The sequence below is a fragment of the Equus caballus genome, chromosome 2 (assembly GCF_041296265.1).
Source record: "Equus caballus isolate H_3958 breed thoroughbred chromosome 2, TB-T2T, whole genome shotgun sequence".
Classification (NCBI taxonomy): Eukaryota; Metazoa; Chordata; class Mammalia; order Perissodactyla; family Equidae; genus Equus; species Equus caballus.
The window spans coordinates 96,911,766-96,933,506 of record NC_091685.1 but is presented as its reverse complement, the minus strand read 5'-3'; the positions used below and the strand labels follow the sequence as shown (position 1 = coordinate 96,933,506).

The following is a 21,741-nucleotide window of genomic DNA, read 5'->3' as shown; positions in this document are numbered from 1 at the left end:
TTAACTTTAATAAGGTTTTCTTAAACATTAAAATATCATACCAGATTCAAACCATCAGTGTCTGCTAGGAGTTTAATGTATGCACCTCCACAATCAATACCATCTTGAAAATTTACTTCATATCTAAATGAAGGGAAAAAGAATCATACTGCTGATAAGTAAAAATTACTAATTGCTCTTCAAACTCTAATGTATTACTCTCAACTCATTTAAACATCAATGATTACATTACTAGAAAGCTCAAATAAAGCATATTCACAATGTATAGGGAATATAAGCAGAAATGCTTTTTCTATGCACATCTTTAAAATATCAAAAATAGAATGATTACACTCAAGTATAGAAAAGCCAACCAATTTGTTGAAATAATTTTTTCCATCAAATCTGTTGAATTAAGATATTTTGACTAAAACTATAATAGGAAAAACAAAAATTAAAATAAGGTACACACTATACATACTCTTATAAAGATAAACTAAAAAACAAAGACTATGAGGACCACAGCCACAGCAACAGATTTCCAGAATCGCTAACGATCTTAGCTATCCAGTTCACTACTAATTGTTCTTTTAGTTCAACTATACCTAAACCATGTTAAATAAGTTGTACATTTAATTAAATACCTCCAGTAAAGAGATTTCATCATCTCACTCAATAACCTGGAGACTTAGCAGCCAAGAGATACAGGAGATACAGTGTAACAGCTGAAAGAGTGCACTGACATGAGAGTCTTCTCATGGATTTACAACACTGTGTAATTCTCAGCAAAATTTTCCTTTTAAGGAAATAGTCTTATTTAGGCAATGAGACATAGACTTACTGAATTTAGAAGAGATTTTTGGTAAACATAAATTACATGTGACAAAAATCAAGGAGGAAATGGCTATCAAAGTGAAAAACAGTGACAACCAAAAAGGTTTAGATTTGGTTTAATGAAGTATAAGAAAAAGAGATGAAAACTAGAGAAGCAACAGGAACTAGTGATAATTTTAACAAAGAACTGTGGTTTAAAATGTTCAATGTTCCTGAAGAAACTTTAGTGATGAGAAAGTAGAAAAAAAAAAAAATAGCACACAAAACTTTGACAGTTTGAACCCAATTAGCACATGTATTTTGTATTGAAAAGAACAGACAAAATACAGCAAAATTTTATGTGACTTCTCTGAGTTGCAAGATTATGGTGATTTTTCCACCTACTTTCTACTCTGCTTTATTTCTCAAGACATTTACAGTAGTGGTTACAAGCAGGTACTTTGGGGTCAGAAAGACCTGAGATTTATTCCTGATTCTGCCACTTACTCTAGTGACACCTGGGGTGAAGGCAAGTTATTTAAGCTCTAAGTTTCTATTTGCTCATTTATAATATGGGGACACTGCTCATACCTGTACCTCAAAGGACTGTTACAACGATTAAAGGACATTATGAACAGTGATGGACAAATAAATGCTCAAAAATGTTAGCTTCTGTTATGATCTAAAGAGAGGTTTCGCTTTGTTCTTTTAAATTTTTTAAATAAAAGGAATTTGTTTGTTTTCCTCAAAGCCTTATCAAGATTTTTATTTTAAGCAGTAGCTGACAAATTTTTTTTCATGGAACATGTCTTTGAAGACTATAAAGTAAAAGAAATGGTATGCGATGTGAATTAAAGGTAAAGATTCACTATTTTAGGTAAAATAAAACAAAGAGATTTACAGCTTTTTCATAGGTGATCTAAAGACAAAGGGTTCTGTGAAAATGGAAGAACTTGAAAGAACAACTTTGTAAATTGTCTTGATAACTGTAAACATAGCTTTGTCGTCCTATTATGCCCACATTCAATTACTATGTCTATTTCTTACATTATAACTTTCAGAGTTTCCAGATCATTAACTTGTGACTAGTATAAATAGCTCACAATGGATTAGAGGATCAGTGAAATGTATATCATACAGCTTGACTGCTGGTCATCTTAAGTCACAGGAAAAATGAGGAGGTATGCAGAGTATATGTTAACCCTATTTTCTTTAAAGTACCATTTCCCAAACTCTTCCATGAAGTATAATTATTGTTAGGGGGAAAAAACTTATGTTGTCAAATATGTTTGGGAAACACAGTACCAAAATTAAAAACAGGTTTTTATATGTAGAACTTCTCAAAGTCTTTAATGGGAAAATATGCTTATCTCTACGGTTAGAATATTCTTAGTTTCTAAAACTTATATGACCACATAATGCACGTTAACATGTACAATTCGGGAAAAGCAGCTTTAAAGTAAAGTTATGTCATTAAATCCATAGTATTTATAGTAGTTAAAATAAAATTTCTTCATTTTCTTTATCCCATTTCATTTTATCAATATAAGAGAAGACAAACATTCACTCTCCCTCTTTGAACTGTTTTCAAGCATATCAGAGACAGCGATTCAGTTCTTCCTGGTCCTCCCTTTCTTTTGCTAGGATAACAGTTTCACAATTGCTTTAATAATATTTTAGACTTATTATCCAATCTTTGCTTCTAATCTTGCAGGCTAGCTTTTGCTTACTTTCTTAACAGTGATTTATACTTTCTGAAGATAATAAATTTGATTCATTTTACTCTGGAGAAGTTAAACTTTATATTATTTTCCTTTAATCGTTCATTTAGGCCACAAAAGGTCAACACAGAAAGTGGTATTATATTCCACCTAAGTTTCAACAGAATAATAAGATTAATTTCAAACTTTCAAGAAAAAACAAAAACCACACCCTGAATAATGATAAATAATATCAAGCTCAAATATTAGTCCCAATAAGTACTTGTGGCAATATTTTTAACTTGTTTAAATAATGGTGAGATACTCTTTTACATTATTTAATATTTTAAATTTATTGAAATAATGGAACTAAGCCAAAACATCACAACTGAAAAACTAAGCCAATTACACCAAATGCCATATTTTTTAAAATTTCTAAAATACAAAGTGGCATTTTAGTGATCCCACATAGGAACACGTGCAACTTGTTAACAAAAAAACTGAAGGCGTTCTGGAGTGACAGAGTGTACAGTTTAATGATATTTCCTTAAGCTGTAATTAGCTTTGGACAGCCAAATCTTCTGATATGAGGTAGAAAGTAACATTTATACATTTCCTTTTCTTTGATTTTAATTTGAATTTTACTGGTTTTGTAATGGTATTTGTATAGATCTATTTTTTGGTTTTATACCAGTAAAGATGAAGTAAGCTTGAGGAATTCATACCTGATATTATGACAGTACACATGCAAGCAACACCATAACAAAACTATTTATGTCACATTGTTGGGGCGGGGAGGATTGTCTATAAGAACATGTGCCTGGGGCCAGCCCGATGGTGCAGTGGTTAAGTGCACACGTTCTGCTTCGGAGGCCCGGGGTTCGCTAGTTCGGATCTCAGGTGCAGACACAGCACCACTTGGCACACCATGCTGTGGTAGGCGTCCCACATATAAAGTAGAGGAAGATGGGCACGGATGTTAGCTCAGGGCCAGTCTTCCTCAGCGAAAAGAGGAGGACTGGCAGAAGTTAGCTCAGGGCTAATCTTCCTCAAAAAGAAAAAAAAGAACACGCCCCTTTAAAAGGGGTCCATGCTTGAAAGACACTGACCTATACATGTTATTTCCTTTTTAAAATAAATCTACTGCCTTTGAATCTCATCACTGGTTTAACAGCAATATTTACAGTTCCATTCTGAATATATTGAGGTTAATATCTTAATAGCAAGTAATTTTAAGAGTTAAAATAAAAATGGAAAAATGGTGATTTTAGTAAGCATTTTATAGTTTATGGTGGTGAAATTTTATATATTACAGTATATATTATATTATTTTTAAACTAATCTGCTTTTCACTCAAAACCTCAAGGTGTTTGTATGTATATATGCATTGTGTTATTTAAGTAAATGAAACTGAAAAGGAAAATCTGGATTTTTATGTCCATTTTATATCCATTATAACTATATTCAGAAGCCAAATATATAAAGACTAATATTAATTTCAGGAAAAGTATTCAAAAGCATAATAAAACTTACTGAACTATCAAGGGTTTATCAGCAAAAACGAAGGGTTTTGCTAATACAGCAGATATTGCATGATGCTTTGCTCTGGATTTCAATACCAGTCCTCTGTCACCAGGTACTCGGTTTTCTTTCAATTCTTCTATTTCCCATCTTCCTAAAATATAGAGCAAAGCAAATTAAACTAAAACCAAAAACACTGACTTAAAAATTATTTATCAGCAGTGGTGACCAAGGCTGATTTAAGAAAAATAAAACAGAACTTAAATCAGGAAATAATGTCTCCAACCTTATGTCATACCTGGTCTTTTTTTCTCTTATCAGAGGACGGTTTCACTTTCTTAGCTAAAATTGTGGAAACTAATAAATAAACTCTACAGTATCTGATTAAAGCACCTCTAAAGCTGGCTTAGTTTAGATTTCTCTGAAAGACTTTTAATCAACAAAGTTACAAAATGTGGTTTCTCTCATAGGCTCTATCAACATTGTATTTTTAAAATGAGATGTTTTAAAATTACCCTCAAAGTGCATCCTTAACACAAAACGAGCGGTTTGCCTCGATCTATTTCTTTTGAAATCCATGGTATTCATCAGCTACTTTTCTTTACGGAAGTTATTGTAGGGATTTCAACTTTATTTTGAAAATTGTACGCTCAATGAAGCTTCCCAGGCTAAGTCATCAGCTCTCAGAACTTTTGGCCAAGAAGGTAGCAAGCACTGCAGAAGGACTAAGTTGTACACAGCAAAGCTGAGTCCGGCCCTCTCTGGGCTGGAATTTCCCATGTTTGAGACCAGGAAGATCCTGAAATTCGATCACGGGCTGCACACAAAGCAAAGCTAGCTGGGCTACCTGTAGCCCAAAAGTTGTGTGTTGGACATTTCTCCTTTACTCTTTATAGAATAGAAAATAACCAACTTATATTAATTTGTATAAAATGTTCTAGGCTGAAAATTATAGGTATTGCCTATTCCAAGAAAATTCAATTTAGCAAAAATTGGCTATTTTCTAGTACTGTCCCAAATTAAAATATTTATTATTGGGCAGTTTCGGATCCCTAATTCGCTCTGTATTACTTTTTTCTTTCTAAAAACAACAGTGTAAGAACCTGAACAGTCTCCTGAATCAGAGATGAGTGTTTTCCTGTCCATCACTGTGCACGCTTTACTGGACTCTTAAAAATGTGTATTTGAAAGTTTCCAGATTTCTTTTCCTTTTATTCCCCCTAAATTGGTTATATTATACTTTTCTATAAGAGATGAATTTATCTGGTTTTTCTCCTCTCACATTGATGATAAATTGTATCATCACTACTAACCTGTGCTTTGACCAAATCGAAAGGTCTTCTTTTAAGAAGTAACAACTTTACCTTTAGGGTTTATTGATAGTAAAGGATTTTAGAAACTATGTGGTCTTTTTTGCAATTATGTACACACATTTATCAGCTATAAAAAATGTATCATCTAGCTCTTTAATTTTAGAAAACTGTGACAAGGTAATTATTCCTCAATGACAAGAGGTTTTCCCCAACTTCAAATAAACAATAACTTTCTATTAATCGATGATTTACCCAAATTCTAGACAATATCAGGTTAATATCAATTCTTGTGTAAATAAAATTTCAAAAAGAATTCACATGGTTTGACAAGACATCCTGAAAGTTGGTTACTTAAAGAATTGGTATTTATGACATCTACACTTTTATTAATAACTTAATCTGAAAAATCTTATAAGTCTCCTCCAAATGCAAAACCTGTATCCTGGCACACAATGTTTCATACAGATTAGCTCCTGAAATGCTAGGAACTAGTTTTACTCAAGGGTCACTGGATGGAAGCTGTGATTAACTACTGTGACTACGAAATATTCCTGCAAAGAAATCTGACATTGGTCTCAACTACCCACTATGTAAACACTGCTAATACTGATATACAAAATACCAATTTCAGTAGCTGGAACTTTAAGAGATTCCATAGTTTTCAAAGTCGCTTTTAAGAAACTGGAAAAAGTCAGCCAACCAGACCAAATCTAATGTGCTAGAAAATTATTTTCGTGGATATTTATGTTTAATAAGACTACAGACCAAGCTTGGATGCTAGGAAGTTTGGTTTTTGCTTGCTTGTTTGATTTTTAATTTTAAACTGGGGAAGAAACTCATTTAAACACTAAAAGCCATTTTTGTCCAGCAAGAAATAGAGACTTAAACTCATTTGTAAGATAGACCACATCTTAATGTTAGGGAACCTCCATCAATAGATTCTTCTAAAATACAAATGTGAAGCAAGTATCCACCGAATGCTGTTGCAAAAAACTACAAGTAACCTAAACGTAGATGTTTTAGGCCAAACGTTCTGTTTGACAGTGTGTATTTCTGTGGGTATATTTTAGGTAGTACTTTAACTCTGGAGACTTGGCTCTTCTTTGGGGGAAATTATTCCGTTCTCTAAATGGATTCACACCGAATGCAGTGTTGCTTGTTCTGCTCATAGGGTAGATTTCTTTTCGGAGCACAGAAGAATATATAAGCACAGAGGGTTTTCTGGGATGGGGAACAATGCAAAGGAAGATATGCAGGCATGATCTTTATCTCACACTAAAACAGAAACTACAAAAAGGAAGGAGATAGCTGACGTCCAGCACACCCTGTTGTTTTGTTGTTGTTCTCATTTAACTGCCTGTTGGGGTCTGAGTGTGAGTTCACATCCTGATGGGTATGAGGTCCTCTGGGAGGGAGAAAATTCCCACTATCAGTCACCCTGACTGAGGCTGATCTTGCTGTAGGATATAACAATTGAGGAGGCTGGTTTTAGACTAGGAGGAGGAAGAAACTCTCTCGTCATACTCCAGGAGAGTCCTGTTAGGGAAGAAAAGATGACCCTTGCATATAGGACATTTCTTTCTATAGCTAAGCTTGAGGATAATCCTATTAGAGACCCAGTGATAACGGACGTAGGCCTGGAGATGTGGGCTCCAGGAGCAGCCACATTGCTTATAGCTCTCATAAATTATCTCTGTTTTGTACTCGCTAGGAGAATCTTGCCACAAGTTATGACTTGATCTAGGTGTGCCCATGCTTGAGATGAAACAGAAGAGAAGAATTGTAGCCTGGGAAACACTGTTTCAGGAAATGCAAAAGACTAACTACAGTGGAGTGAAAATTCAACTGCTCAGAGTTAGAAAACTGGATGGTGGCTTAAATATGGATTACCCTGGGACTTCCAGAAATATTGGAAAGGAGACAAAAGTCTGAACATTCTATTGTGAAGCAGGATGGGGCCTCAGGCCCTATATATCTATATATTTAACAGAAACATAATCTCAAAAGCTAGTGAACTCTGTCTGGGTCCTACTGGTTATATTGAATATTTAAATAAATATTTTACCATCATATATTGAAATCTCCGCATCTGCATCATCTTTCTTTGCTTTTGATAAGACCCACCTATAAATAAAAGTGAAAACAAACGAATATCATTAAAAATAAAACTTGCAATTTATAGATACAATGCATATTAGAAATACAACAAAAGATTACCCAACAATCACTCTTCATTCAAAAATAAATGAATACTTAGAGGCTAAATAAAAATCCTGCAAGGCTAGAGTTAAATCAAATTTGGAATCTGCAACTTACTAGCTGTATGATCACAGAGAAGGTACACTAAGCCTTAGTTTCCCCACTGGGAAAACAGAGATAAAGATAGTACCTACCTACTTACTTAGGACAGTGTCTGGCATATAATAATCAATAAATAATAACTTTTATTGTTTTTACCATTATTTAGGATGTAAGAGTAATCTGAATTTGTCATCTGAAATTAGATTATTAATATCTGTCCTAAGGAATGAAGAAACGTTATAAGTTTTCACTTTATATCATAATTCATTTGTATATTTTCTTTGTATAAATGAACAACTATTCAAATTAAACATTGCTATGAATAACAAAAATGTGTTAAGCTATTGGTTTACACTGCCAAATAAAGTACTTTAACATTTTTTATAGTTCTGTAGTAGAAACAATTTTCATAGGCCAATAACCAATAACTTCAAAAAAGCTAATCAAATCAAGAAAAAAATTCTCTTGAATGAATACTCACCCAGCCAACTTTCCACTATCAAAAGTTTCTGTAAAATATACTTCTCCTATAGGTTGAGGTGTCTTATATTCAATCTAGAAAATAGATATTTAAAAACAAAGTTATTCATCATCACAAATAATTCAATTAAATAATCTCACTAGTTAAGAACCTGGCATGTAATACACATTTAGGTAATATAGATAGATGGTCTTTGACCTCAAAACTCTGTATCCTAGTGGTGATAAGATACAAAAGAACATAGGAGATATGATGACGGAAAAAAATATTGTACGTGTAAACAGAGAATACTGACTCTTTCTAAGACAGGAGGAATGGAAGAAGTAATGAGAGAAGGCCTTAAGACACATGACACATGGCTTTGCAAGGCTTCTAACAGGGGACAATATCTGGGAATAAAAGTCATTAAGAAGTGAAAGAAAGAGCTTGATCAAAAGCATATAAGATGAAAAACTTAGTGAGTTTTGTAGGCTAGTTTAAAATTAACTTAAATTCCACTCTACGTGACTAGAGGAGGATGATACCATTTTGAGAGATCAGGAACTCAGAGAAGAAAAAGATTCAATAGAGAAAGCATTGCAAAGCAATTATCTGCAAAGCATGGTTTCAAGTGCCGTGTAAGTGTTAGCTACTGTGATGATGATAACGATGGTGGTGTTGGTGATATGGCAGCTCTTCTAATCCTCATAATACTTCTATGTGGGGAGGACCACTACTGCACCCATTTTACACAGGATGAAACTGTGGGAGAGGGGCACAGTAACTCATATCATATAATCGTAGGACTTAGAGATATGAGCCAGGCTGTCTGGCTCCAAAGCTCATACACTTAACCACTACACTATATAGAACGTACCAACAAAATAATTTAAAAGATTAAATTTACTGACAAATGATCACAAGATTATCTGAACTGATGATGAATGAATACAATTTTGCCTAAAGTAATAGATCAATCTTGGTCCTTTTGAATCAGCCTTTGTGATTTTATCTGTATGATCAGTTAGGAGATTTTTTCTCTCAGCCTTCAGGCAAGAGCATGCAGGAGTACTTCTATTTTCACTGTCTCTACCCCTGCCCTGAGAGTACAAGATTTCCTGTCTGTCTGAGGGAGGAAAATCAGTAACTAAACAAAATTCTACATAATTACTGACAGAGTCAAGATTCTGCTACCCAAATTGTCAATCTTCTTGAAGTTTACTGAATTACAACTTTACTGTTCTCTATATTTTTATGGATTGGCAAAATGGACAATGGGGTCACAAGAGGCTTCCTTATGTTCAACCACCCTGTAAATCACCAGCAGTTGATTTTGCCCTTTATTTATACTTTACTCTATCCAGAGCACTCACGCTATAAACTTAGAAGCATCAAAAATTGTTCTTTCCCACTTATCCTCTTTTCAAATTATCACCAAATATAGTTAAGAGTGGCAGGTGTCTGCCAATTCCTTTGAAGTAATAACCTCTGAAAACGCTGTTAGCAGCCTATCTAGTCAGTCATCAGCACTTTGATTACTTACTTTCTGTGGATCACAGAACTAGGTTTTAAAAGAAATGTCTTTGTGGAACTGAAAAGCTTAACAAGAGAAAGAATATTCACCTTAAACAGCTAACCATACTTGCATTTGCAAATAAAAAACTCTAAAAGGAAGTAAGGCAAAGAAGTCTCTAACAACTATATATTATTCTCCTCGGCCCTTTAAACAGTAGCTAGCACAATACAATTGATGCTTTCTCACCATCAAAAATATTTCTGAAGGAAAATTTCTGATTGTCCCAATATTAGCTATGAATATTCCTCAATGTGAAAGCTCTTATGGGTTGTCAAAGTGTACAAAAACCTCTGTAAAGTTAGCTACCACCTCAAAACACGCATCTCAACAACGCTGAGACAGAAACACGGGTGAGCCTCACCACCACTTCTGTTTCTAATTCATCCTCCTATTTAGCATTTTCTTCCCTCAGAGAAATAAAGAAAAGCTACTGACTTTACTTCTAGGAGAAGTGCAAATTATACTACTTTTTCTTTTATCTGAAGAGGGATGGCAGTGTCAGAAGTAGGCAGAAAACCTTCCTCTTAGCTAGAGTACTTCGTCCTCTTTAGCCAGTGATGAACTCCTATTTTGATAGTAAAAACCTTACTCATGTTTATTTGATGATAAAACTGTGCTAAGTGCCATGTGCAAATTTACATAGCATATGGGCCCTCTAAAAACACAGCAACAGGGCTGGAAAAAAGCAATGTTTTTCTATTTACTTAGAAAATGAAACTAGTAAAACAGAAATGAATCTTAAGAGTTCAGTCACTCCTAAGTGCCATGTAAAGAAATAATTTATAGCTCACTTCTCAATAACCTTACCTCTGAGGAGGCGTCACCTTTATTAACATCAATCTCTTCTGAATTTTCATCAAAGTCTTCCATCTCAACACCATCATCCATAAATTCTGCATTAACTGAGATGAATACAAGACCAAAACACAGCCAAAAGCCTTGGAAACGCATATTGATTATCTGCGAAATTAAAAGTAATCAGTGAAAATAAAACAAAGTTGTGAAAAATACACGTAAGTATACTTACAAAGAAATAATTTCTCCTTAACACTTCCTTTATTCTAAGATGGCTTTAAAAACAAATCATTACCAAAATTATTTAAATTATAATTTGAACAAGTGATAATACAAACTCCAAATCTCACAGGACACAGATTCTACACCTGCAGGCCCACCCCCAAAACAAAGACCAAAGGCACGAAACCTACAGATATAGATAACAGGAATCACCAAGCTCTAATCACGGGGACCCCTTCAAAAGAAAGAAAAAAGGATCATGATTCCTAAATGTCCACTTAAGTTACTTTTTTATTACAATGTTGCTTAAGTGTATATAAACATACAATTGGAAATTTTATAATTATAAAACCAAAATACTTTTATATATAAACGCCAAAAGAACTTAAGAAAAACAATTTTACCACAACTTAATGTGATAGTCTTTTGCTGAAAACAAATCTCAGCTAAAAAATCAAACAAATATGTGGTTTATTGCAATCAGGTTGAATGCTATGGAAAAAGTTCTTTTGTATTTATCAAAATGATAAAGACAGCTATCTAACCATTTCTCTATTCAAATACTGCAAAACTTCTGTTCCTTATAGCATTAATTGAGATGAGTAAAAGCCAAATATTATTTGGCTGTCTCTTGGCAGAAAGACATGATTTAAATAATTACATCCTCCTCTATTCCCATTAGCATGTTAAAAATTGAAATTTTATCTCTTGGTGCCAAACGACTTTCAGACACTGAAACAGTATGGCAGTCCTTGGTTACAAGGTGGCCAGTCATCCAGATGATCTACAGTATAGTTATATTACTTTTTAAAAAAGTTACCATCAACATGAAATTTTTTTTTTTAAAAAAGTAAATTCTTAGAATTCTTAGATCCTCCAGAACATATCTATAGGACTAAATGGTTCTGCTTAGGAAACACTGGATTTACAGGTTAGCACTCTACACCCACCCAAATGGCTATAATCAAAAAGAGACAATAACAAGTGTTGGGAGGATGTGGAGAAATTGGAATCCTCCTATACTGTTGGTGGGAATGTAAAATGAGCTTTGAAAAACAGCATGAAAGTTCTTCAAAATGTTAAAAACAGAATTACCTTTTGACCTAGCAATTCCATTCCTAGGTATCTACCCAAGAGAAATGAAAACAGATGTCCACACAAAAACTTGGAATATAAATGTTTAAAGAAACATTTTTCATAATAGCCAAAAAGTGGAAACAAGCCAAATGTCCATTAACTGATGAATGCATAAACAAAATGTGGAATATTCATAAAATGGATATTATTCACCAATAAAATGGAATGGAGTACTGATATGTTACAAGATAGATGAATCTTAAAAACATGTTGAGTGAAAGAAGTCAGTCATAAAAGACCACATACTGTATGATCTTATTTAAAAGAAATAAGCAAATCCATAGAATTGGAAAATAGAATAGTGATTGCCTAAGGAAAGGAGTGGGAAGAAAGAGTTAATGGGTACAAGGTTTCTTTTTGGGGTGACAAAAATGTTCTAAAATTGGAATGTGGTAATGATTGCATAACTCCATAAGTATAAAAACCCAGTGAACTGCACATTAAACAGGCGAACTCGAAGATATACAAATAATGTATCAAGAAAGCTGTTTTTAGAAAAGAAACAGATTATAAAGGCATTTTTCCATACTGTTAGCTCAACTGATTAAACTCTTTTTAATGAGAACAAAACTTTACATGAATGAGTGAGCCAGTTAGCCTTGACTTCATCTAGAGGTCACTGGCTATAACTCTAAAGTTTACTTTGAAAATGCATGTTTTTAAGAAAAATCAATACCAATCTACCATAAAATGAACACTCTATATTAAAAGATGTGTTAATACCACTATCTTTATAGACAAAGATAACACAAAAAATGATGCATGCTGTCATTTGTCACAAGAGTTTAATCTCTCTGAATCAGAAAAAAAGAGGTGGGATAGGAAGTAAAGATATCAATTAGACTCAATAAGAATAAGGTAGGTTTCTTTTTTTTTAAGTTTCACTTATTGGCACAGGAATGAGTACATCTGCAAATTGCTTATTAACTGTTAAGAACCCAAAAAGCTTCATCGTTCTAAAAGTTTAAGAGCCTTCCATGACTTACATATGTATTAACAGGTGTTTTGCCTGACTTGCTGTTAACAATATTTGAGTAAAACAGAAATGCATAAAATAATAATAGCAGTAATAACAAACACTAATATCACTTCAGGTCCCTATCTTCTTCTTCAAAATGAACACACACTTTAGTTTCTTAATAATTCGTTTGTTGAAAAAATATTCTCTAAGTGCTCTTTTTGTGCTCTGGTGTTCTGGGCCGCCAGGGAAGAAAGAGGAGGAAGCCAAGCGGGCAGTGCCCGCTCTGGAACTCTACTCCTGCTTCACCCAGAGCAACCAATTTTATTTGTTTTCTGTATTACAGTTCTTCCTAACTTTCCAACTGTTTTCCAAAATAGTTGCCAAACCTTCAGAAAGAAAGTTTAGAAAACCCATTATCTTGAAAGTTTGTTTCTTCTCTGAAGTTCTTTGGCTATGATCATTCATTTGTATAAAGGAATGAGCTAATTCAATCTTTGCAGTGCAGGACATGAACAGGATAGGCATTATTACTCCCAATCTACAAACTGAAAACAGAAAGATTTAAAAACTTGGTAAAAGTCACATGATTGGAAATGTGAAGGAAGATAAAAATCCAAAACTTTACATCAATATACCATGCTACCTCTTATTTTAATCTTACCCCACTGCATTACTATATGCTTACTGATAAAGCACTGAAAAGGAATCACAAATATGGTAACAGCCTACATTTTCAAATCTCGGAATTTTCCAAAATTTATATTATTATTACTATTAAGCTATGAAGATATTTTCCCAGAAATGGCCCTATCAACCTTACTGCAGAAGTGAAATACTTAAACTGCAATTGGTCACAAACAATTCTGCAGGCAATACAGTTCTACAGGATAATAGTCTTCATTAAGAAAATGATACAGTCCAAGGTTGTTATTATTTATGCCTTTTTTTAAAAAAATCAGAACTATCAGGGCTGGCCCGGTGGCATAGTGGTTAAGTTCACGCACTCCACCTTGGCAGTCCAGGGTTCGCAGGTTCGGATCCTGGGTGCGGACCTAGCACCGCTTGTCAAGCCATGCTGTGGTGGCATGCCACATAAAGTAGAGGAAGATTGGCACAGATGTCAGCTCAGTGACAATCTTCCTCAAGCAAAAAGAGGAAGATTGGCAACAGATATCAGCTCAGGACCAATCTTCCTCACACACACAAAAAAAGCATCAGAAATACAGACTTAACAGTTTCTGCTTAATTCTGCAGTTTCTATCATTATTCAATGACGCACCAGCTGACAATTGAGAATTACATCATGCAGTTCACAGTATTAGTTAGAAGTTATCACACTGTGGTGCCAACATGTCATCAAGCTCCAAACAAAACTGTGAGGTTTGTCACATATGGTTTCTTGAAGAGAGAGGTAAGATATCATCAGCCTGCACTGGAGCTTTGAGAGGCCTGACAATGGGGTAATACCACAAAACACTGAAGTAATGTATTTATGCAGTTTTTAAAGATGTTTTAAATTGTGGAACAATACATATAAAAGTTACCATTTCAACCAATTTTAACTGTTGAGTTCAGTAGTGTTAAGTACATTCACACTGTTGTACAATCCATGTCCAGAACTCTTTCCATCTTGCAAAACTAAAACTCTATACCCATTAAACAACTCTCCCATTTCCCCCTCCCCCAAGACCCTGGCAACCACCGTTCCTTTATTAGTTCTAACAATTTTTTTTGGTGGAATCTTTAGATTTTTCTAGATATAAGATCATGTTGTCTGAACAGAGACAATTTTACTTCTTCCTTTTCAATTTGGAATCTTCTATTTCTCTTTCTTGCCTAAATGCTCTGGCTAGGACTTCTAGTACTATGTTGCATATAAGTGGCAAAAACAGGCATCCTTGCCTTGTTCCAGATCTTATGAGAAAAATCTTTCAGTCGTTCACCATTGAGTATGGTGTTACCTGTTGGTTTTTCATATATGGCCTTTATTATGTTGAGGTAGTTTCTTTCTATTCATAGTTTGTTGAGTGTTTTTATCATAAAAGGGTGTTAAATCTTGTTAAATGCTGTTTCTGCATCAATTGAGATGATCATGTGGTTTTTTCCTCTCTTCTGGTAATATGGTATATTACACTGATTGATTTTCATGTTGAACCATCCTTGTATTCCAGGAATAAATCCCACTTAGTCATAGTGTATAGTCCTTTTAATCTGCTATTGAATTCTGTTGGCTAGTATTTTGTTAAGGATTTTTGCATCAATATTCATCAGGGATATTGGTCTGTAGTTTTCTTGTAGTTTCTTTGGTTTTGGTATCAGAGTAATGCTGCCCTCATAAAATGAGTTTGGAAGTGTTCCCTCCTCTTTGATTTTTTTAGAAGAGTTTGAGGAAGATTGGTGGTAATATTTCTCTCAAAGTTTGCTAGAATTCACCAGGTAAGCCATCTGCTCTTGGGCTTTTATTTTTGGGGAGGTTTTTGATTACTGATTCAATCTCCTTACCAGCTAAAAATATGTTCAGATTTTCTTTAACATCATGATTTAATCTTAATAGGCTGTGTGTTTCTAGGAATTTATCCATTCCACCTAGGTTACCCAGTTTGTTGGCATATAATTGTTCATAGTATTCTCTTATAACCTTTTTATATCTATAGAATTGGTTGTAATGTCCCCTCTTTTATTTCTGACTTTAGTTGAGTCTTTTTTCTTATTCAATCTAGATAAAAGTTTGTCAATTTTGATCTTTTCAAAGAACCAACTCTTGGTTTCAGTGGTTTCTCTATTGTTTATTCTCTATTTTATTTATCTTTCACCTAATCTTTATTATTTCCTTCCTTCTGCTAGCTTTGGTTTTTCTAGTTCCTTAAGGTGTACAGTTAGGTTGTTAACTTGAGATCTGTCTTTTTTAATATAAGCATCTACAGCTATAAATTTCCATCTTAGCACTGCTTTCACTGTATCCCATAAGCTTTGGTATGTTGGGCTTTTGTCTTTATTTATGTCAAGAGATTTTCTAATTTCCTTGTGATTTCTTTTTTGACCTTATGGATGTTTAAGAGTGTGTTGTTCGGGACCAGCCCCAGTGGCCTAGTGGTTAAGTTCAGTGCACTCTACTTCAGCAGCCCAGGTTCAGTTCCTGGGCATGGACTTACACCACTCATCTGTCAGTGGCCATGTTGTGGTGGCTCACATACAAAAAGAAGAAGACTGGCAACAGATGTTAGCTCAGGGCAAATCTTCCTCAGCAAAAAAAAAAAAAAAAAAAAAAAAAGTGTGTTGTTCTATTTGTGGATTTTCCTGTTTTCCTTCTGCCACTGACTTCTAGTTTCACTACATTGTAACCAGAAAAGACATTTTGTATGATTTCAATTTTTAAAAGTTTACTAACACTTTTGTGGCCTAACATACAGTCTATCCTAGAGAATATTTCATGTGCACTTAAGAAAAATATATATTTGCATCAATATTCATCAGAAATATTGGCCTGTAGTTTTCTTATAGTGTCTTTGTCTGGTTTTAGCACCAGGGTAATGCTACCCTCATAGAATGAGTTTGGATGTATTCCCTCCCTTTTGGGAAGAGCTAGTTTTAGGAAAATTGATCTTAATATTTCTTTCAATTAATTGGTATTAATTTTTCTTTCTGCTGTTGTTAGGTGGGGTATTCTGTATATGTCTATTAGGTCCAGTTGATCTATAGTCTAGTTCAAGTCCTCTATTTCCTTATTGATCTTTATAGTCATCCTAAGTTATGCAATTTTAGTGCGGCAAGAGTTTATAAGGCACAAAGCAGAACATTTAGTGCTGATACTACCTCCTTCCTTCCTTACAAATGTGTAAAAGGTAGCAAGCCCAGGGTCCTACGCTTCATGTGTATTCCTCACTTCACACAGGTTGCTGAAACCACAAAACACCATTTGTGCCTTCGTGAGGAAGAAGGGAGGCACCGGAGAAATATATCCATTTGCATGTATCTTTTATCTCACGTATGTTCTCTGTGGTGCTTCTGGGCTGGTTCAATAACAAAGTGAAGTATAAGTAACTCTGGCCAAGTATAAGATACCATTCTCCCCAATCTCTGAAACCAAGACCAAGCAGCCTGATTTACGTCAAAAAAATTCACCAATACCACCTAAAAGTCCTATTGAATCTCCACTGCCAGCTCCAAATCACAAATTACGAAGCACAGTTCATTTACTGCTATTGAACTAATGCTCAATGCCCCATCAAAGGTAGCTAGAACACTAAAAGAAAAGACAATCACAGGATACCCAATATTCCTTGTAAAGTGTGGGAGAGATTGCTGGCTGATCAACAAGATATTTCCTCCTTTTCCAGGGGACAGGACCAGACTATATTGTCCTTGGAGTTAGGTGTGATTCAGGTGAACGGGAGTCAGGTTTGACCCAGGAAAGCCAATGATACAGCTCCGGTCTGAGTCTGAAGGCCTGAGAGACAGGAGAGCCATGGTATAAGTTCCAGTCTGAAAGCCAGCAGGCTCAAGACCCAAGAAGAGCCAGTGTTTCAGTTTGGGTCCAAAGGCAGGAAAAGACTGAAGGCCCAGATCAACTAGTCAGGCAGGAGGAGTTCCCCCTTCCTCACTGGAGCGTCAGCCTCTTTATTCTATTCAACTGATTGGACGAAGCCCACCCACATTGGGAGGGCAATCTGCTCTATGTGGTCCAACCATTCAAATGTTAATCTCATCCAAAGACATCCTCACAGACACACCCAGCATAATGTGTGACCAAATATCTGGTCACCCTGTGGTTCAGTCAAGTTGACACACACTTAACCATCACAGCCATCTACTCCTGAGGAGCACGAGCAACTAGAAACGCTGTTAGGCCTCTGAGAATTTTTTATCTTCTATTTGAGCATTAACTTAACTAACACATACTGTTAAACAAAACTAAGTATTTTTTCCTAAATTAGAAGGACCTAGAAACAATTAAAATACCTCAAGAAATACAGCAAAAAGTGGGACAAGAACCATAACAGGAGAAATAATAGTTGAAAATACAACTTAAGGTGGTTTAGGCAACAAAGTGCTAAAAGCATTCCAAGGAGTTTGGATCTGATTATACAAAAGCGAGAAACTTCTGAAGGTCTGAGATTAGTGAAATGACCAGGGCTGAAATCCTGCATACAGGACTAGCATTTGGCTTTACTAACGATAGAAAGAATGAACTAAATCTGTCCTGGGTTTTAAAATCATAGCTACATACTACAGTTAAAATTGATTAAATAGCATCATTTTCAAAATAATCTTTATATAAACATTATAATGAAAACTTTACTTATTTATTTAGGGTTTATTCTATCACTACATAGTTCCAAAAGAATAGTTTGAAGCAACTTGCAAAACACAAAACAGACAAAAATATAAGCTCGCCAAGGGGTGGAATTCTCTCTCATTTCTGTATTCACAGTGCCCCCAAAGTGTGCTGGTGTATGAGAATAGGAAGAGAGATATGCTTATAGAATGAATGAATGAAGACATAGATGACAGTGGAAAAAATGGCTACACTGGGGAGAGAAATAGATGTTACTAGGCAATCAGCTGGAATGAGTTTGTTGTTGCAGTGATACATTTAGCAAAAGGGTTTCTAGGCAATTAGGGGATGACCAGAAAAAAAATGAGGGAGTTTCCACTGTCCATAAAAGTCTACAGATTCCTCAGAGGGAAAAGTCCTTTTCTACAATTTAACTCCTAGAAAAATATATGGACTAAATCCTCATGTAATAGATGTCTTTCACTGTGGTTTTATGAGTGAGAAATAGTTACGTCAACGCTTCTAACATTGGCCCTTGAAAGTTTTTTAGAACATTATTAAAACTAAACACAGCAAAAGTATTTCTATAGAGAAAGAAGATAATGGTCTAGAAAGTTTGAAGTTTTATGATCTAATATGGGGAGATTAATCATATTTTTAAATTCTTCTCTATATCTACCAAGAAACATCTCTTATTGTGAATTATTTCAGAATCTTGCTATAGCCATGCTGCACTCTAACAACTCAGTTCATAATTTACTTATAAAAGAGAGTAAACAGAAAAATTAGATTAAAAAGTTTTGTGTTACCACATCACAAAAGTAAAACTGGACAAATTTTCACCAAAATTAGAGGGTATTATTGGAATTATCTGGCTACACAGCACACAGAAAATTCACTTTGAAGGATCACAAGTGATGTGGAGAGGAAGGTAATAGTGGCATCTTAAAGAGGCAGCCTTCTTCCAAAGAAGTCTCAAGCCCTCATTTGAAATGTAGCTACTTTCTCACAGAAGAAACTAGCACGATTCAGAATAAGCTGCATCAGAGATTTATTAATTTTGTGATGGCTAATGTTTCCAGAAATTCAGGGAAGGCTAGCCAGTAGATAATAAAATTCATCATTCACGAATTTCTTTAACACATATTTATGATTGTCAATTATGTGCCAGGCATCATGTCAGACACTGAATTTACAGTAACGAGCAAAACATACATGGCCCCTGATCTCAAAGAGCTTACAGTCCAGAGTGGAAAGAAGATGTTAAATAATCCGGGTATACCATGTAAACTAGAGTAAGTTTTACAGAAAAGTAAAGAAGTTGTAACAGTTGGTAATTGGGGAACTGAATCTACACGGTCGGGAGAGGGTCAGAGAAAGCCTCCTTGAGGAAGTTGCACCTAAAGCCAGATGCAAAGGACAGAAAGGATTGATTTCTCGAGGCCAAGGACAAAGGAAGCAGCCTGTGATAAAGGAACTGAAAGGGCAAGAGCGGAGTGAGGAGAATAAGAAGTGTTATTTTTGAGCACTTACAGTGTTTCAAGCATATTAATTCCAATCTTTACAGAACTCTTCAGGTGACGGTATTAGTATCCCATTATAAATAAGGAAAGTGAGGCTCAGGGAGATAAGTAACTTACCCAAGAATACGAATGCTACTAGGAGAAGGAGAAGAGGTAAGACTCAAAGTTAGGTCTAGTTTCAAGCTCTACATTCCTTTCATTAAGGCTCTAAGGTCAGAGAGTTTAATGATTTAATCCTCACTAAATGGCATTAAAGTTCTAGGCCTATAAAATATAATACAAGGTTAAATATTTCCTTATTATGGTCCACCCTTTAGACATACATTCCAGTTTCTGTGAGGTTTTATATTTTAAAAGCCACATTTTGATGTGTTTCCAAATTATATTTTATGCACATATAGTTAATTGGTTAAATGGCCTTTAAAATCTTTCCAGCAAAGATTTTAAAGCAGCTTAAGGCTACATAAAAATACAAAATTAACAACTTCATGGTATTACCTTATATTTCTATGACACTAAAATTTTACAGAGTGTATACACAAATTTCAGGATATTTAAGAAGATACTTGCATTTTTCAGTTAAAAAGCTCAAGGAGAAACAGTATGGCTTACTATTGGAATTATAATTATCACATGCTAGATAATATAAGTGTCTCTGGGTATCTCCTTTCCTTAACAAAAGCTTCTAGAGGGAACATCTTCATTAACTGTTAATACTTCCAACTTCTATGGCAGACAGAATAATGAACCCCCAAAAATGTTCACACCCTAATCCTTGGGTCCTGTGAATGTTACCTCACATAGCAAAAAGGGCTTTGCAGATAGAATTAAGATTGCTAATTAGTTGAGGGTAAAATAGGGAGAGTAGCTTGGATTATCCAGGTGGGTCCAATATAATCATATGGACCCTTAAAAGTGCAAGAAGTCAGTGAGAGATGGGCAGAAGAGACTTGGAGAGTGAGAGAGACTCCCACGGCCATAGGGACCTTGAACACGGGGGAAAGGAGCCAGGAGCCAAGGAATGTGGGTGGTCTCTAAAGCTGAAAACAGTTCTCAGCCGACAGTCAACAAGGAAACAGGAACCTCAGTCCTACAACCACAAGGGACTGCATTCTGCCACAAACCTGAATGAGCAAGAAGCAGAATCTCCCCAGAGCTTCTAGTAAGAAATGATGCCCTGCCAACACCTTGATGTTAGCTCGGCGAGACCCGTGTCAGACTTCTGACCTACAGAACTGTGGGAAAATAAATTTGTGTTGCTTTAAGCTGCCAGGTTTGTGGTAATTTGTTATGGCAGCAATGAAAAACTAATACTTTTTTTATTCCTGTACTCAATTCTAGCTTCTTTGAAATGTTCCTACCAACCAATTCTTAGTTGACAAGTGCAATAAATACAGTCCTATTGCCTACTCCTCCTCCTGACCGTGCTGACTGCTTCCTTCTTGGAGTCCTCTCCTCTCTTGGTTTCTGTGGTACCATTCCTGATTCTTGATTCTCTTTTCTCTACCTCCTGCTTGGGCACTTTCTCTAATCTTCCGTAAATGTTGCTGTTCCTGAGGGTTCTGTCCCCAGGCTCTCTGCTTACATTACATATACTCTTGGCTTCTACCTATGAAAGGTAGCTAAGGACTCGCAAGTCTCATCCACAGCTCAGATGTCACACTTTAGTTGCAGATCACTACACATCTTCAAGGATGTCCCAAAGCCTCCATTCATTTGAACTTGGTCTTTCCTCCCAAACCTGTTTCTCTATCTCAATTCCCTTCTCCCATTAACTCTACATCCAGTGAACCGAATCAGTCAAGTTACTTTGCCATTATCTTAAGACTATTCTTTCTCGCTAACCCTCTATGTTATTGGTAACTAAATGCAGTTGGGTATTTCTTAAATGTCCCTTTCTATCCCCATGCCACAGTCTCAATTTAGGAACCCATCATTTCTGAAAAGTATTAGTAAATCCCCACTTTGCCTCTTCACCTCCTGTCTTGTCAATCTTCAAATACATCCTCCACCTTCTCTCTAGCATGAGTTCTCTAAAAAACGAGTCTTAATCTACTGTTTATAAAATGTTCAATAGTTCTCTGCAGTTCTCAGCACAAAATCTACCCTTTTAAGACTCATTTCTTTTACGCCCTTCAACACTCACCTATTTAACACATTCATGC

General features: G+C 35.2%; 1 protein-coding gene across 2 annotated transcripts in view; it reads right to left on the bottom strand.

The window, feature by feature from the left end:
* CLGN (calmegin) overlaps positions 1-21,741 on the bottom strand; it is a 41,554-nt gene that overhangs the window by 18,005 nt on the left and 1,808 nt on the right. For both annotated transcript variants that reach the window (XM_023636520.2, NM_001434495.1), the window contains 5 exon segments: positions 10,471-10,623; positions 8,109-8,182; positions 7,392-7,450; positions 4,026-4,167; positions 42-123 (listed from right to left, as the gene is read on the bottom strand). In XM_023636520.2, coding sequence (XP_023492288.1) covers positions 42-123; positions 4,026-4,167; positions 7,392-7,450; positions 8,109-8,182; positions 10,471-10,623 — 510 coding nt within the window.